The following is an 18,045-nucleotide window of genomic DNA, read 5'->3' on the forward strand; positions in this document are numbered from 1 at the left end:
AAGTATTTGTAACATAGAAACTGTAGATTAGTTTATATAGAAATGGTTTCAGGAAGGCTACAGTGCGTGGCATTCACCTTGAAATGACACTTTGTACTTTCTTTCGCTGAACAGTTCCGTTTCCACGGCACTTGATTTTTTTTTTTTTTAACACAAAAATGCTAAATCACGAACTGCTCTCCTCTGCAAATATCTGCCAAACTGGGTAATATTTTGATTAGATCTAACTTCGTTCAGTGCTAATCCGTTTCTTTACTTGCAGTGAATAATATCTCTATACCGTTATCTTTCATTTAGCATATTAGATTATTGTAATATTAGGTCACTATTTGCATCACGTCGTGTTGTATTGTAGTGCTTTTTATATTTTAAATCTCAACATTTGTTTATATGTGTGCGGAAGCATAAAGAAGAAGTTAATGATTAATTTTTCCGGTGATAAGTGTTGTACTTCGTGAAGTTATTCCGGAGTTTTTAATTCTTTAAATGATGTACAATCCCTCGATCACTTTTAGAGTTCCTCATTCCTCATTTTCGTCAATTTTCTGCTTCCCTTTACAGCGAAAGCGGCCATGTAGGCCACTCTCCACGTTGCTTTCCGAATCATTTTGATCACTATCATTATCGTTATGCGATGCGCTGCTACCAAGTACTGAGGAACTAATTGACGATAAGCTAAGTTCCAATAATTCGGTAGTGCTGAACGATTCATCGCTGCTCTCTGTATGTTCGGTGCCTCCCTTTATGTGATATCCATCCAGATGATTCTCCTGAAAAGTAATCTTTAACCCACTTCCTGCATTTAATTAAAAACTTTTCCAGTAGGTGATTGTTTCCGTGCGCAACTGCGGAGGCCTTCGGTAAGGTTGCGGGGTCCTAGCAGACAAAAGTTTTCTGGAGGGAGTTTACGATATCATCTCTAAGCTGCCGGCAAATCTACCTAGGCTTCGAGTAGCTTAATTTTTCGAGATTGAAAAGGCAAGAAGACGGACTACCAAATCTCCCACCATGAGTTTCAATTTTGCTATGTATGCTCTTCGGCGTTTTCGTAATTGTGCCATTTCTTTCTCGATATCCGCAATTTTTTCTTTCAGCTCCACAATTTGTCCTCGAAGAGCATCTTCGCCTGATGCCATATTTGATCGATGAATAGGTTCTTATTTGACTATATTCACGATTCAAATTGATAATCTGCAAATCCTTGAGCAAATCCAGCAGATGGTTTCTAATTATCTCGATTCAGATAGTTACAAAATGAGGAAATTCAATGAAAATTGGAGTTTGCATAAATTTAGACGATAATGTAGAGACAAACTGTCACGATTAACCAAAATGAATCATAAAGCAACCACTAGCTGTACTTACTTTTACACCAAATAACCTTCCGTGACTGCTTCATTTCATTTAACATTATTTTTTCGATATTGTCGTGGGTTAATTTAGATGCGGAGTTACGGCCGTTCTCAAGCGAAGTCCTGAATACTGCTTAAACATATTGGTTAGTCGGTAAATGATAACGCTTCTTTCATTAGATCCAATTATGGTATTCGAAACAGATAATTATTAGGTGGTCAATTAATTAATGGTGCGCCTGCAGACAGTTCTCATGGAAATAGAGTTGTTAATGTTGACGGAACCTACATGGTGGCAAAATAATTACTGCGAATAGAGAGAGTCCTCATCATGATAAAATGGTTGATAGGTGGACCTCAAACTTAGAAGTAGTCTCCAGTAACATAAAATATTCAAAAATCTAGACGAGAGGAGGGTACGCACAGATAAGAAGATGACGTAGACAAGAGACGGACGAAGAAAGGATGAAGAATAAAGAAAGAAAGAGCTGAGGAACCAGGATACCGATTTGGCAGTTTTGTCCAGTTCTTGGTGGCCAGAAATAACGGGCCGCAAAAGCTGGCACGTGACGGTTGGTTGTTCCAAATATCGTATTTGAATTGTGATGCGGAAGTTTCTCCAAAGGCTTGGGAAGGACGAGGAACTAGTCAAAGTCACATATTGTCTTTCCAGGGAATTTGGCCTGGTCATTTTGCTTTTGCTTATTGAATTCTAGATATCCATCGTATGCGTACGTGCGAGACATTCGTTTCAATTAGCATATCAAAATCTAGTGTTCGTTTAATTGATGAATCACTTTTGAGAGAACCATGTCAATAATGACTACTATAAGCTTAATAGATAATAATAATGCTATGTCATTATCATGTTATCGCTTGACCTACTTTTTTGCTGTGACTACTTTTGGTAAAATCTATTCTTACTTATTAAGTATATCCGTCTCGTGTTTTGCTTTTATTAGTTCTTTTTTGTCATAATTCCTTTTATTTTTCACTCATTTTTACTAGTAACCATTTTTTATCGTTTATCCACTTTATCGTTATCTTTTGCTTCGTCATTATTACCTCACATTTATCCAATTCCATCGTACTGTTATCTTCTGTGATTTTAAGCAATCTATTTTTAGATGGAGCCGTTGTTGGTCGTTTTTTTCTTTTCTCTGCTATTTTTAAGTTAAGTTAATTCTTTTGCTCTCTAAAGTTCGTAGTATAAATATACATTTAACCGCTCTTTTCCTATAATCTAAGCATTACCTTTTAGTCGACGAAAAGAAAGGGTAGACAAAATTTTTTCTTTTTATCTCGTAGTCAAGAACCTAAGACTTTAAATATTTCGAAATATTAAGTAAAGCCAAGTGAGTTTTATTGGTACTACTGTTGTCACAACGTAACTTGCAGACGATGGAGAGTATAGGGACTTAGTACAAGATATGTTAACACGGAGGAAAAAAAAGGAAGAATGAGTTGTGCAGCGATTCGATCAGTCGTTTATAATAATTCCATTACTTTGTTGGTCGCAAATGTAGGAAATTATTTTGTTCAGCTGCACTACTTTTTGTGATTCTCTTTATCTCTCCTCTCTGTTTTTCCTTTTCACTTTCTTGTGCTTATGTTTTTCTATTTGCAGAAAAGGTAGTGTTAAGGTGGATATTATTATTTCTAAAGGAATTCTAAGAATAAAGGAAGAAATTGTTGTTGGAGTGAAGCCGTGGAAGAAAACGAAGCAGTTAGGCTGTGTTATGGGCAATAATCAGGGTGGACTTCACAAACGTGAGCGTGTCCTCGATGGACAACAACGCACACGACAGTGGACAGGTGGTAGTGTAGCTGGTGGTAGTGGTGCATCTGGTCATATGATGAGTGGAGGTGGTACGACGGAAGATGGATGTCCTGTACAGGTTTTTATATACATTTCATTCATTAGGCTTTTCTTATGATTCTTAGGATTGCCATATCGGTGATGTATCGAAAGATGTGTGTAATCGATTGGTTTCTCTGGTTGGCCATATCTCATATCGCGAGATTTTATTTTGTTTCATGAAAAAGATTATGTAGAAAATTCATAAAATTAAGATCACCACTAATTGATACTGTTCGATCAATTGCTGATTACTGATCGGCCATTATTGATTTTTTGGTTGTTAGCCATGCTCGCTTGTTTGAAGAAAAGATAACTGCTGGATATATTTGATCTGGTCAGGCTTAATATCAACTTGTTGTTGGATGTTGCGGTAGATAAAATCTTCACTTCAAAAGAATTTTTTAAATTGAATTTTTTTTTAAATGTTCTAGGTAAAAATTGCAAAAAGCGACGGGTCCGTTTCAACACCAAGTATCCAGTTTTCTGAAGCAAATGAATATCCGGTAGTTTTTAAATGGCAAGGAGGAAGTCAGGCGGGTGGAGTTTATATATCCGGTTCCTGGGATGGTTGGAAGAAGATGACACCATTATGCAAATCTACTCAGGATTTTTCGACTATCATCAACTTAAATCCCGGTAAGCGCAGAGAGTGAAATGTAAAGAAACCATGGTAATGTGGACTCTGCAGTTCTTTATTAAGTTTTCCAGTATCGTTTGTTCACAAAACATGCTGTAGATAGTAAGTCGTAAGTCTCATTTTATTTACGTGAGCACAGTTCTGGTATATATTCCAGTGCAGGTAAGGTATAGTAGAAAAGTCTCTGTTCAAAGACATTGTTCTAAGTTCAACAAATAAACTTCGTTTTGCCTATCAAAATCAATTTTTGCAGGTAGACATGAATATAAATTTTTCATTGATGGAAGTGGGTAGTTGATGAAAATGCTGCGAAAATTGACAATAAATTTGGTAGTCAAAACAATGTCATCGCAATTGATGAAGCAGATTTTGAAGTTATTTTTTCTTTTTTTTTGAACTTTATAAAGAAGATAAAGGCTTCTCTAAAATGTACGGGTAGTACAGTGCTTTTCGTTCACTTTTTGTTGGTTGATGATCTAAGCAAATTCACTTTTTTGATCTGTCAAAGCGGAGAGTTCATGTAATTGTATTACTAGGAGCGGATTTGGAAGAATTTCTTATTTACATATTTATTTACCTCATCATATCAGTTTTCATTTTAAATCTTACGTTAATGACCTTGGCAAAAGATCTTTCTGTGAATTTGTTCATTTATGATATATTAGGTTAAGCAGTAGTAGTTCTTTTTCGCCATATTTATTTTTAGGTTTTCGATGCACTTGATCGTGATTTAGCATCATCAAATGCTGGAGAAGCGATGAGGAAGGTAAATATGAGTGGTGCACCACCCTCCTCACATGATACGCCTAATGAACGTGAAATTGAGAAATTGAAAAATTTCACTCAAGAAATACCAGACCGTCGAGAGTTCGAAAAAGCTCAGAACCCACCAGTTTTGCCACCTCATCTTCTGCAGGTATTTGTGCTGAAATCTTTTCAAATTCTGCAGGTATTTGTGCTGAAATCTTTTCAAAGACTTTATAAAGTACAGGATAATCTTTGGTTAATCCTTTTCTGTTCAATTGATGTAGTAAATTTTTCTTACTCCCCAGCTTCTTGTTCTGGGCGATATTTTTGTTCATTTTTAACTGTCCTGCTGGAGACAGTAATAGGAAGGAGATTTAATCCTCTTGGAAGATGGGATGACCTAAGCTCCTAATCGATCGTTGTTAGCCGAAGAAAAAGTACTATAGCATCTTCTTGTGGTTTCTTTGTGGTTGTTTCTTATTTTGATTTTGCTGTAAATCAGATCAGGACTTTCCAGTCCTCGTCGATCGCTTTCATCGAGTTGGTGCTAAAACTTTTTTACATTTTTAGTATAATTTTTTTTAATGCTTATCATAATTTCGATATTATATCAACATTTTATAATGAATAAATTTATTCACTTTTATTTTTTGCAGGTGATTCTGAATAAGGATACTCCCATGCAATGTGACCCAAATGTATTACCGGAACCAAACCATGTAATGCTGAATCATCTTTATGCATTGTCAATTAAGGATGGTGTTATGGTACTTTCTGCAACACATCGTTATCGTAAGAAATATGTGACAACACTACTTTATAAACCAATTTAACCGATAGATATCTTACTCTTGTTCCGGTAAATCTAAAATTACGGTATATTTTGCTTTCATTTTTTGTTGTGTTATTGCTTCCTTAATATTGGCTCGTTAAACTGTTTATATAATTTGATCTGGAAAGAGTTAGTTTTCTCCTCTCAAAAAAAAATCGATGATATCGGCTGTTTCTTCACAGGGAATAAAATATTGGTCAGATCATATTAGAACGAAATTTCTCCGTATCGTACAGTTGTACCACCGCTTCATTTCCAGACCAGATATAGGCTTAAAGATTGAATCTGAAATGAGCCAGGTCGCAATTTGTACCAAAATTGCTTTGTTGTATGATAAGTTTGAAGAGGTAGTTTAAATTCTTTTTGTTTGCTATCTATATATTTGTATAGCTATTATTATTGTCAGCGATGTATGTAATATATGATAAACAACACTTATTTTGATTTATATTTCCTGCATTTAATAATCTATATTTTGAGTTGGCAACAAATATCCTCGTATTTCAATTACGTGAAATTACAAGGTTTTTTGTTTACAATGTAACAAATGAGAAAATTTGTTCTTCATTTCTAATTTAAAAAACTGGATTCAGTAATTTACTGGTGGTTATTTGGTGAGATAGTATGGAACAGACATGGACATTAGAACGTACATGGAGTGGCGCAGATTTATCAGGTGGATGGTCTTCAGCAGTTTCAGAATATGGATATTCTTGTACGATACAGGTTGGTTTGGGCCTCGTAAGGGAGTATAATCATGTTGTTTTAAATTTGATTTATTCGACTTTGAAGCGCTGTTTATGACGGACTTGGTCGTTTGTCGTCTAATTGGATTCTCTTAAATTTGGCATTAGAAGTTTTTGGTTGCTAAATGCTTTCTGGAAGTTTGGTTACTAATGAACTATTTGGAAAAATTTAGTTGCAAACTGAGATCACCTTCGATATTGGCACCGAAAGCGTCATTGTTATTCTGTTTTCACATTTTCAACATAAGGAAATGAAATTTTAGCTGCTTTACCGCTCGGATCATTCATCATGCCTACAATGTTGTCTTTGCTGTGTCGTTGTCATATCGTTCATTTCGTATCACTTCAGATTAATGGAATTGCTTTAGAAATAATTGCTCCTTATGTTTTTATTTCTTCTCTTGAATTTTGATGTTTTTTAGTGCACAAAGAAGAAATTACATGATGAATGGATATTAAGTGTAAATCCGGAAGAACATTGCTCATATTCGTTACTTGTTGATGTAGTGCTGTCCGTTGGTGCTTTTCATTTCAAGGTCTTTCATTCTTATGCTTTTAACATATATCCTTTGATATAACATTTTTCTTCAAAACCTTTTTCTGCATTTTTAATTTTGTCGGCATTTCAGTATTTCACCTGATTATTTTGCTGGAATCCTCGTATCAGCGCTACTTTATCCTGTTAATTATGATACTATTATTTTAATAGTATTTCATCCTACTGCCTTAGTCATAATATGTTGTAAACAAATAGTATTTATCCATTATACCATATTTTACAGGTCTATAGGGATTTGTGGGATGCATCGAGTATTATACTGCAAGAGGAAACACGAAGTGGATCGAGAGTTGACGTAACATTAAGGTTACGGGTCATCGAAACACTGTCACCGCAGGATCTTAGTGGACAGACACCATATAGAGACTTTCAAATAAGTGTAAGCTCGTTCGACAATGTAATTACTATGATAAGTATCAACGAAATTACAGAATGTTCTATTTTTTTTCCGTAATTCTTACCTTGTTATCTTGAAGGAAGCTGATTATTCTAACTACAAAACCATTCTGATTAGTGCAGTCGGTGTTGTTACTCTTATTTGCTTTCGTATTCCACAAAATTAGACTTAATATTCAATAATTCATTATGACTGGAGATTTACTTGGTCAGCAGAAAGATAATGAGTTCGTTTCCTTTCCTTTTCAACAAATCGATTTTCATAATTTGGTATGAAAATTAGTGTTTCGATAGTTTTAGTGTAAAGGACGTTCATGGTTTGTTGATGTCACATATTTGGCATCCATTGGTGGAAAATTGTTCGCCGAGTGGAATGAACAACGATCGAAAGGTATAAAAAAGTGCTGGGTAGATGGTATTTCGACCTATGAGTTGGAATGTCTCATTGATGCGACGGCGAAGTATCGACAAATTGTCGTGACAAGGTTCGTTATCATGCCTTTGTACTTTAGTTGGTGAGACCAGTGGATAGCACTTGTATCATTAATATTCATTAATCATTTAAACATATAGTAAATTTGGGATTTGTAACCACGAAGCAACTGTTAGAATTGTGGTTGCTACTATATGAAAACTGATTCTATTAACTCAGGCTAAAGATCTAACAGAATTTTTATTGGCTTCCTCGACTCATTAAAACTGGCAAAAAATTAATACAAGAAGACTCAGCTCATGAATTTTCTTGATTTGATATTTAACTGCTATAATTCAGTGAATGGGTTGCCTTCTAGCCGATTTCCAATCTCGATGGATAGATTCCGATTATTGAAAATTTAATTTTATTATTTCATAAGAAGAGAATAAATAAGTTATGTGAAATATTGACAACACCACGAATCGTATATCGACCAATAACTTCTGCAATCACTGCCAAAAGTCTGGCAGTGATTGCATAAGTTGCTTGGTTGAAGAGAACCCGATCAAAAAGAGGTTTTTCAAAAAAGAATTTCTTTTGTCTGGTCATCAATTTTGCGAAATTGTTTTAATTTAACCTCACTTTTATACTTTAAAGAATGAATTATGATGTTTTGGTAAGCGTTTCATTTCGATATAACATTGGATCAGTATTGCGGGCAGTGGAATCATTTCTTATGGATGCCGAATGGATTCATCCAATTCGACGACTTGAATACGCTGTTTGTTATAAGTAGGTTAACCCTTTTCAAATTTTTTAGGATTGTGTTATTTTTAGAAACAAGAAAATTGAGGTTTAATCAGATCGGTTTATTGTGAGTTTCCTGTTTTTAGACAAATAAGATTTAAAGTTGCAAATCTGATTTCATAAAAAAATTTATGTTTTTAATGTATGTTATTTTTAGATTAGCTAGACTGGGCGATACTATCAGCAGAAAATTAGTGTCATCTAATACAGCCATTGAGAGATTGCACGAATATTTGGCTGAAAATGGTGAAACCTTGGTTCAGGTGTTGATTTCGTCTGCTTGAGCAATCATTTGTCTAAATAATTTTGTTCACGATATTACTTTTGGTGTTCAAATTATGCTAGAACAATTCATAACATGTTCTTTCCTTTCCAATAAAAGATTTATTTTTTATTACTATCCATCACTTCTTTCCAAAATTTCGATAATTTTATGACATTTCAGATGCATCCGGATGTACTGATCTCTTTGAATATTCATCCGGACCACGTACTTTCATAGCTGTTCCTCGTACAGATTGAATCATGCGACGTTTATTTCAGCTTCTTTGAATTTTTTCTTGTTTGGAATTTTCAGTCTGTTCAAACTTTATTTCCATCCTTTAATCCGCAAGTTTTGTTTTTCCCCATGTGTCCCTTAGCTGTTTTTTTCCCAATTGATATTTTACTTTTTTTTGCATTTGAAATGATCTCAGGAATTGCTTAAAACAATTCTTTTAATTGTTTGGAGTTACTTTATTTCGGTACTGACAGTTTATTTAAAATGCATAGAAGAATACCGTTTTGGGATCGTTTTCTATGTCAAACTTTTGAGAAATTTAAAGTATATCCTCATGGTTTCACAAGAGCTTTCGTAAACCCCTGAACCAGAACTAATGTAATGATTATTAAACTTATAGTGTGAAATAAAAGGATTTGGTATCAAACCTGTCATATGTTGCATCATTAGGAATCCCGCCCCGACTGAGTTTACTCCGGGCACTATCACTGTGATGGACGGAGCCTCCCTGAAGTTAATTCTCGAATTGCAAATGTTGAGCGACTCTGACCCTTTCCCGGCGATATGCACCGGAAGAGGAACGCCTCATTGGAACCTCCCAAATTGTTGCTCTCGCATTCCTCAGGTGGAGATTATTCGATTTATCGACCTAACCTCTGTTTTGAGATGCTTGCTAACCATTACTTGCACGCACTCTTATTTTACCAATATTAATCTGTGTGCATCAAATAATGAGTGGTGTATTGGAAAAATTCGCCCACTCTCCCACTCTCCGTCGTCTCTACTGTTAACTATAATCTTTCTACTTCTTGCTGCACTTCGAGAGAAACAGAATTTAAAATTGCTGTTACGGTAGATGTCTTGAACAAATAACTGTTCCATTTAAAGGACAAAATCATTATTTGACTCTAACTGGTCTTTCAACTTAATTGGTCAATCCCTCTTTAGCATTTCCCTAATTTGGTCAAATCTAATGAGTGAGTAAATGGCGACTGGTTGCTTAAATGTATAAGGAGAGAATCTTGCCACCCATTTTAAATTATTCAAGTCGCAAGAAAATTTATGAGTCATTTATTGCCTCATGTCACTGATTGTACGGTTGCTTCAGTGAATGTTGTTGCTACATTATTTAATTTTAATAACTCCTTTTGCGGAAAGTTTGCAAACTCTAAGATGGTATGATTCTGATGGTTAATCCGAGTAAAGTAACCTTGTTGAGATTATATTTGTATTTGTTGCAAGAAGTTCCTTAGTAACAAATTTACAACTTTTTGATATGGCATGTTTTGGTTGAAGTAGTTCCGGATTATCAATGGAAAATAGATTTCCACTTATGTATAATCACTGAGATATCTTTTTCCTCCCTCCTTCCTTACTGAAACTTCCAAACTATTGGTGGGCTTATTTTTATCAGCACGATTAATTTTACCTGGGAGATCTTCCCTGATATCTTCTAATATTTTGATTTTGATATTTCCTGACATCTCTTCTAATATTATATCCGAAAATCTTTCCGATCTGTTTAGTCTTCAAAGAAATTTATTTGAGCTTCTGAGTAGTTATTTACTTATTTAAATTTTTGGTACCACTTGTTTTCTTTTCTCCTTACATTATATAAACATAGCAGAACTATTTAAGTACTATGATCAATGTAGTTTTGTTGGCACTGATGATGATCTAAACATCAATCAATGTTCTCCCGGAGAATCAGCATGCTTCCGTAGTATCGATAAGCACTTGCATGCAATTTATGGTTGTATCGATACATTCAATGCGAAATGTCCTTCAAATTATAAGTTATACAAATCAAATAGGACATATTTGAAATTCAACGGTAAAATTAGTTTTTTTAATCACTAATTTTTGCTATTATGGCTAGGCCTCTCGATCGAAGATTTGGGAAAGGTTCTACCCACGTTTACAGCAAAAGCCACAAATATGCGTGTATCCTTCGAGCTTGCACGGTGGATTTTTCAGTTAAACCACAACGTGCATGAAATTGACCCTACTCTTATTCGTAGTGTTCATCTGCTTAAGGCTTATTGAGTTCGGACCGCGACAGTAAAGTCCTCGGGATTATCTTTCTCCCGGATGGAAGTCTTACATGGCTAAACGAGCTCAATCTGTCCGGATTTGGAGTTAAATTTGTTCTTCTTTTAGGATGGTTGATAGAAGATCAGAAAAGTATTCACGGAGAGGATGGGCTCACTAGCCCATCCTCTCCGTGAATACTTTTCTGACCCTTCATTTCTGACATTTGAGTTTTTCTGACCCTTCATTTGAGACTTGTCTAGCATAAGAGCTAGACTGCTGGAGGCATAGGCCACCGTCTGCATACCTCACAAGCTCATTAAGGTATGCAAGCTTCTTCCGCGAATGTGCTTGTCTCATAAATTGACCAGTGGTACATTTCAGAATGAATTAAATTAGATGCCTAGCACCATAATCTCTGCGAACATCCTGTTCAGTCATCACTCGAGAGTGGTAATTTTATTGCAGATATCGAATATTATTGCTGTACAGTAAACTTATGCAACAGTTATGCAAAAAACCATGAAGGGCAGATGATGATGACCCATGAAATGAGCGAATCATTAATAGATCTTGACTATCTCGTAAAAACTGCTATTTTCATTTAAATTTTAACACAAATATTTAACCATCTTTTGTCCACTCTGAAATTACTGATGGACCATAGTAATCTATAACCTCTATGTGACATCTTTTCTGTATTATCGGGTTAATTCATAATCATTTGTTTAAAAGAAAAAAAAAATTATAATAGTTGAAAATGATAAGGCTAATATTACAATTAGACATCACATCGTATTTCATGATTATGGCCAGTCATTTAAAGTTAAATTAAAAAAAAAGACGTTTTGAAATTTGAATTGATTTCATTCCAAATCATTGAAAGTAATCTTTTGTTGACCAGCAGTGAGGATAGTGGACAGTTAATTAAAAATAAAGCAAAATGAAATCCATGTGTCAGTTTTCGAAGGATTAACGATTAATAAGCGAAACATAGAAAGTACATAAAGAGTTCAGAATTTGTATTCCTTTTTTTTCGATGTCATTAGATATTATTTAATTGAAGAAATTTTCTCTATACCAGATTTAAAAGTTATTTACTCGACAAACAGCACTAGCAGATGTTTGTAACTAACAAATTTTGCTTATTTTAGGTGTCTACTCAAAAGTGGGAAATATATCGGCAGCGGAAAAAACGAAATAATTTAATTTTTACACTTTGCTTCGTTAATTTCATTGTTATTTTCCTTTTAACAGTGGCTTTTCTGCGTGGTACATGTTATTTATCACCACCGATTTAGCTAATTCCTGAATTTATGGAAGGAATTTGTATCATTTTTTAACGAATTCTAATTTCTAAATTTTTGCCAACTTCAAAACGAAATGATTTAATTCCTTCAGATTCCAATAAGGACTTTAATTAGAACTGCTTAGATATCAATTCTTTTCATTTCTTCGATCTTGGTCATAAATTAATGTCCATTTTGCAAAACGTCTTGTCTGACCAGGCAGAGAAAACTGAAAATCAGTGGTCACACATTACCATTTTCGCATTGCTGAATAAATTTTGTTACATTGCACTTCATATCCTCCATTACTTCAAATGTTTTGCATATTTCAATCATTTAGCGTATGCATGTATGCTATTTTGTTGTTGAATGCATTGCTTCCATAAACTTACACTTTTCAATGTACTCAATCACATTTCACTAATTTTAACGATTATCAAATTTTGAACTTCAAAAAATGCTCTCTCATTAACAACTGATCAATATTACGGATTAAAATCTGTTGTAAAAAAATGACCGGTCCGAAAAACTCCTGATGAATTTATTTGTGCAAATTAATCTGAACCGTATAGGACATTTCATTTCACTGATACTGTTATTCCAATTGACAAATCACGATCATCTTCCTGACGACATTTTCACTGTCATTTCATTTTCAGTTAAACGATACAAACGGTAGAAGCTTTTACTGAAGACGTATCAATCATCATAAACAAATAGAAGAAAACACTAGGCGATATACAAACATCACAATGAACAAATTTGTTAAACGCTTAAAAAAATGAAATGACAGATTGCAAAAAAAATAAAATGCAATATTTAGGAGCAATGACAAATAATGCCACATTTAATTATTATTTTAGATATTTGTGAAAAACAGTTGACATTCGAAATGAAGGAATAGAATTAATAATTCTATGTTTTTTAAACTCTGCAGTACTTTTTCTTCTCTTTTTAAAATTCAATTTTCCACATCATTATGTATTCCATATCAAATTCTTTCGTTGTGTCTGAAAGTTTTATAGCAGAAAGGTTAAAAAACCGAAAAAAAATTATAATATCAATATTTTGATGAAAATAAAATAGCAAATAAATACGGAACCAAAACGATAACCAAATTCCCTGCGACGATAACACTGTGAATGCAATTGTATTCATCAGCATACTCAATTAAATCCATCTTCTTCTTCTCATTAGTTTTGATTTACCAATAAATAGAAGCAAGAGAACTTTGAATGATTTGTTTTGTTTAGCAATCTCAATTTACATTTTCAGAAGTTCATGTTTTTATAACATAATATTAAACTATTCATTGATTGAGAATTGATGTATTACTATTTCCTAATTTTATCCGTTTAAATCTTATCAATTCATGGAATTTTACTCTATTAGCTATCTTCTTTAAAATCTTTACGAAATCATTTGTAAAGCTCTGATCAACACAATGAACAATTGAAATTATTCCTTTTTCTCTCCAAAATCAAGGCAAAAGTTAAAGTTGCAAATATTGATAATTTCACTTCCACAGAAAACATTTCATTTGTATAACTTTGGTTATGATTCAATTTATTGCTGAACATTCTTTTACGTAAATTCCAATACTTTATTTGTCGCACATTTCATCATGACTATTTTTAAAGCGGAGTGGTATAAGGAAATTCAAGCAATGTAAACGGTATTGCGGTAGTATGGTGACCGTTAGCAGCGGATTCAGAATCTGGAAAACTACGATGAGTACCGCGATAACAAGCAATGTCAAATGTAACATGCTGTCAAATGTCACTAATCATAATATATACCTTGTCGAATTTTTTCACTATTTTGGGTAGTTCGAATATATTAATTAGACTAATGGGTGACGTACAAAGTAATTAATCTTAATTAAATCGAACTGTTCCAAATGTTTATTTCTTAGTCATCTAATTAACTACACTACACATACCGGATTTAGATCCATCGCATAATAGGTAAGCACACTGATAAAGACACTACTACATGCCCGAATTACGGTGTCCTTATCAATGATAGTCCTGTAAAGTGTCACCAAACGATACGGTGTTAGCGTTAAAATAGTGAAAAAGGTTGAAATGAAGATAAAATAAAACGTCCGCATTCCAGATTTCAAAGCATTATTTTTCCCACATATACCATTTGCAGTGTACAATTTTTGTTCTAAAAGTTGAGTTGATAAGTTAATGATCCATAATTATCAAATGGATTGTTTGAGTTACGATCAGTATGATAATTTGCATAGTAAAAGGGATGCAATATTATTTGAGCCAACTTATTCGAACGTTACTTTGCTTTGAAGATCTTGACCGATTTAGTCGACAAATACATGAAAGGTTAATTATTAAAAGGCCAAAATGACAAGTTGTTTAATAAGTGTTAAAATATATTTGAAAAACAGAGAAAAGGCGGAATAAAATTTGAGATGAGATTTTAATTTTAATAAAAGTAGATTTTTCATGTACAAATTTATATTCTAACATATTCCCACTGTTCATATCGGAGCATAAACAAAATATCTGATTAGTTGATTTGATCTTTGAACTTAATCAATATTCATTTTGAAAGTATGCTGTTTAAATTAAAATTCATATTTTATAACTAAATTGTAACAATTTTCAACAAAAGAAGACAAGAAAAGAAAAAAGAAATGTAAATAAAAATAACCTTCAGCAATTTGTTTCCTATGAATGCTGACAATCCGTAATAAATAAAGCGCAACCATAAAGGATGAGAGAGCCGGAAAAGCGGAAACGAAAAATGTAAAGAATAGATACATCAGTGGACCATAACGACTATTATCTGTGGTAAGCCGTTCGCAATTATAACGACAAATTAATGCTCGAGTATAAAATGCTAAATAGATGAAGATGACACTAAGAAACCAGGTAGCAAATGCCATCAAATATGCTCGATTTCGTGTCACCAATTCTGAGTACCTTGAAGTAATTTGATGAATTGCAAAAGAAATGATTAGCAAAAGTTTATTTAGCGGAAAATTTATTTGATGTGATGCATATGCACTATGCATATGCACCACGCATGAACGGAATGATTGAGGTTAATCTGATTATCTAATTAGAGACATTTCGACATGTAGGCAAGTCAGATTTAGCATATAAAGGATTTCTTATAAGAAATTCAAAATATCAACTAAGCAATCCTAATTATTGAGATAAATGATCATTAAACATAGATTTAAATGGGTATTGCAGAAAATTAATCTGAATGAAACGCACTTTTTTTTTTGATAATAGTTGTTCAAATTAAGTATTTAATTTAATAAAGAATAGAGGAAAATACCTTAGAGGAAATTTGAAAAAAATGAGCTTTTCTACATTTAAAAGCACCAAATTTAATCCTGATACGGAAGTACCAAGCCAAAGAAGGAAGTGCATCATCAAATTGATATGATACGGAAATTGCAATGTAATCGTATCGATATCTATCAAGAATTCCATTGGTAATGCAATACCTAAAAAAATACACAAACTAATTGTATCCAAATATATGGTTATTGAAGTGAAGCAATTTTTCATAGGATTAATTGTAACCGGAAGAGTACCAAAATTAATTTACCAGTTAATAGAAGATCAGCTAATGTCATATTGAGTAGAAAGATATGCATACAGCATTCGCTTGCATGTTTACGAATATATCGCAAAGCATTAATGATAACGATCACTTGGAGAGATACGGAGAAGAAGCACATAACAAATAACATGTGCATGATAACTGCATTGGCTTTTGTTATTGTTATCTCATCAACTACCTGTATTCAAATTGATTACTTATTAACTGATTATTGCTAACATCTAGCATACAATTTTAACATTTATTGAAGTTAACTTTTTTTGTGTCTAATGAAGTTATACTAAAGTTTGTGCTAATTCATGATTAATTAGATCTAAATTAATGATAATAAAGGAGATTGACAATATTTCAAGTATCCTGTATTGAAATTCAAAAAATGTAAGAATTGTTGTAAAGAATGAAAAAATAACGAATGCTTTAAAATTTAGTCAAATTTTCGAACAAATAAAATTTTCAGCTTTAAGTTCATCAACCTTATCCTCAATTTTTTATAATCCATTTATTGATAATTTATGCCTTAAAGTTAGAAGTAACTGAAAAAAGTTGGAAGAAGTTACAGCATATTCAATCGAAGACAAGTTCAAAAATATTTCAAACTAGTTTTTAAAATTCTTGCTATTTCACTTATAATCGTTGTTGATGATGAGTTTGAGAAAAAAGAAAAAAACGAAAAACTTACTTCAGATTCAATGCATTGTTTAATAGGTGTATTATTATTGTTCGACATTACTTAATTGATAACTATCACATATATCATTATTTTGCTATGCCAAATAATCAAATTCGTTAATTATGATAGTAGCCAACTATATATCATTCATTAATATCACTATCACTTGTATCATGCAATATACAGGAAATATGTTATAGCGAAAACGCAATAATATCGTTTCTACTATTATCTAAAATTAAAGGAATATTATATTTTACAAATAAATTGGTAAGCATGCTAATCCGACAAGCATATATGTGGCATATTAACATAACTGTTACTGGTAATATCCAGTGATATTTGCATATATGATATATACCGGTATGACAATATATGAATGTATATATTATCAAAAAAAAAAGCAGTAAGTGATAACGATTATTTTATTGTTATGCAAATAGAGGGAGGAAGAAAAAGAGCAATAATAAGTGGAAAATTGCCTCATTTTAAAAGATATTGAATGAATGTAATTTTGCCAATTTAAAAAGGAAATCAAGTAGAAATTTCGTTTTTTTTTCTCAGAAATTAAAAGTGTGACAAATTTTTAGAATAAATTGATAAAAAAATATCGTAAACATTGCTGTTATTTGCTGGATTTTTTTTTTTTTTAATTTATTGTTAAAGGGGCTATTTATTTAACGATTCTTATGGTAAGATTTAATTCGTTTGGAGGAAAAGAGTAAAGAAAAACGAAAGCACTGGAATGATCGAAGAATTTACTAGCTTCATCGTAACTTAGATCCAGTCAAGATTGCTATAAAAGAGTGAAAAATTATTTCCAAGCAGTTTTAAATAGCTTTTTTCCCTTTTCTTCTTCTTTTCTCCCTCTCTTTCTCTCTCTCCCTCTGTATGAGTAATCATTTGGTCATAATGAAACGATTTATATTTTCATTCACTCCCAATCTTCGATAGTAGATGAGGAAGAAATATTGTCAGTGAAGCTGGAAAATTTATTTAAATCATAAGAAAGAAAGGGACAAAAAATGGAAAACTTTTCCGTATGAAGCGAAAAAAAAAATTCAAATTCAAATTTGTAATTTGCAAAGAATTAGTTTTGATTATGAATAAGCATCAAATATATGACAGTAATAATATTAGGAATACTTTTGCTTTTATTGTTAAGCGAAAATATTGTTGGAAACAAATGTTAAAAAAGTTCTTAAAAGAATTTTTTTAAAAATTAAATGGAATTTGAAATTTATGAATATTTCAAAAGTGAAAAATGAAATGAAAATAAGTTGTACTAGTAGAATGATAGCAGTGATAGTGGAGGAAGTAGCACCTGCCTTTATTTTAGCAATAAAAGCTAATTAATTTTCAGCATGTGCGGGAATATTAAAGATGAATTAACAAATGAATAGATGGGAAGAAGGTAAAAATCGTATCTTCTGTCGCGAATTTTATTCGCGAGACTCCAACCACACAAATATATAATCAAATAAATTTCCTATTGTAAATCATCTCCAAAATTTCATTGTTTAAAATAATCTCCCAGATGTTTCTTTTGTTATCTTTGTCTAAACGGAAATTCACATCCTTATTTTAATGACAATGAATGT

At 32.6% G+C, this 18,045-nt stretch overlaps 4 protein-coding genes across 4 annotated transcripts; 2 read left to right on the plus strand and 2 right to left on the minus strand.

The window, feature by feature from the left end:
- Positions 1–408: 408 nt before the first annotated feature.
- On the minus strand, positions 409–1,480 carry LOAG_06267 (hypothetical protein). The gene is made up of 3 exons (XM_020447105.1): positions 1,366–1,480; positions 1,008–1,191; positions 409–770 (listed from the first exon to the last, which is right to left on the minus strand). Exons 2-3 carry the CDS (start codon positions 1,134–1,136, stop codon positions 522–524), a joined length of 378 nt encoding a protein of 125 aa, XP_020302628.1. The 5' UTR covers positions 1,137–1,191; positions 1,366–1,480; the 3' UTR covers positions 409–521.
- Positions 1,481–3,091: 1,611 nt separating this feature from the next.
- Positions 3,092–5,430, plus strand: LOAG_06268 (5'-AMP-activated protein kinase; the record flags this gene model as incomplete). Its single annotated transcript, XM_003141804.1, has 5 exons — positions 3,092–3,250; positions 3,645–3,849; positions 4,145–4,224; positions 4,557–4,766; positions 5,254–5,430. The coding sequence occupies 5 exons, from the start codon at positions 3,092–3,094 to the stop codon at positions 5,428–5,430; spliced, it is 831 nt and encodes a 276-aa protein (XP_003141852.1).
- Positions 5,431–5,916: 486 nt separating this feature from the next.
- Positions 5,917–9,047, plus strand: LOAG_06269 (hypothetical protein). Its single transcript, XM_020447106.1, has 7 exons — positions 5,917–6,155; positions 6,598–6,711; positions 6,958–7,113; positions 7,431–7,615; positions 8,203–8,337; positions 8,510–8,615; positions 8,798–9,047. Exons 1-7 carry the CDS (start codon positions 6,054–6,056, stop codon positions 8,852–8,854), a joined length of 855 nt encoding a protein of 284 aa, XP_020302629.1. The 5' UTR covers positions 5,917–6,053; the 3' UTR covers positions 8,855–9,047.
- A 4,727-nt stretch (positions 9,048–13,774) lies between these two features.
- Positions 13,775–15,641, minus strand: LOAG_06270 (hypothetical protein; the record flags this gene model as incomplete). Its single annotated transcript, XM_003141806.2, has 4 exons — positions 13,775–13,888; positions 14,114–14,343; positions 14,848–15,119; positions 15,484–15,641. The coding sequence occupies 4 exons, from the start codon at positions 15,639–15,641 to the stop codon at positions 13,775–13,777; spliced, it is 774 nt and encodes a 257-aa protein (XP_003141854.2).
- Positions 15,642–18,045: the final 2,404 nt, after the last annotated feature.

This window comes from Loa loa (genome assembly GCF_000183805.2).
Source record: "Loa loa unplaced genomic scaffold supercont3.99, whole genome shotgun sequence".
Lineage (NCBI taxonomy): Eukaryota > Metazoa > Nematoda > Chromadorea > Rhabditida > Onchocercidae > Loa > Loa loa.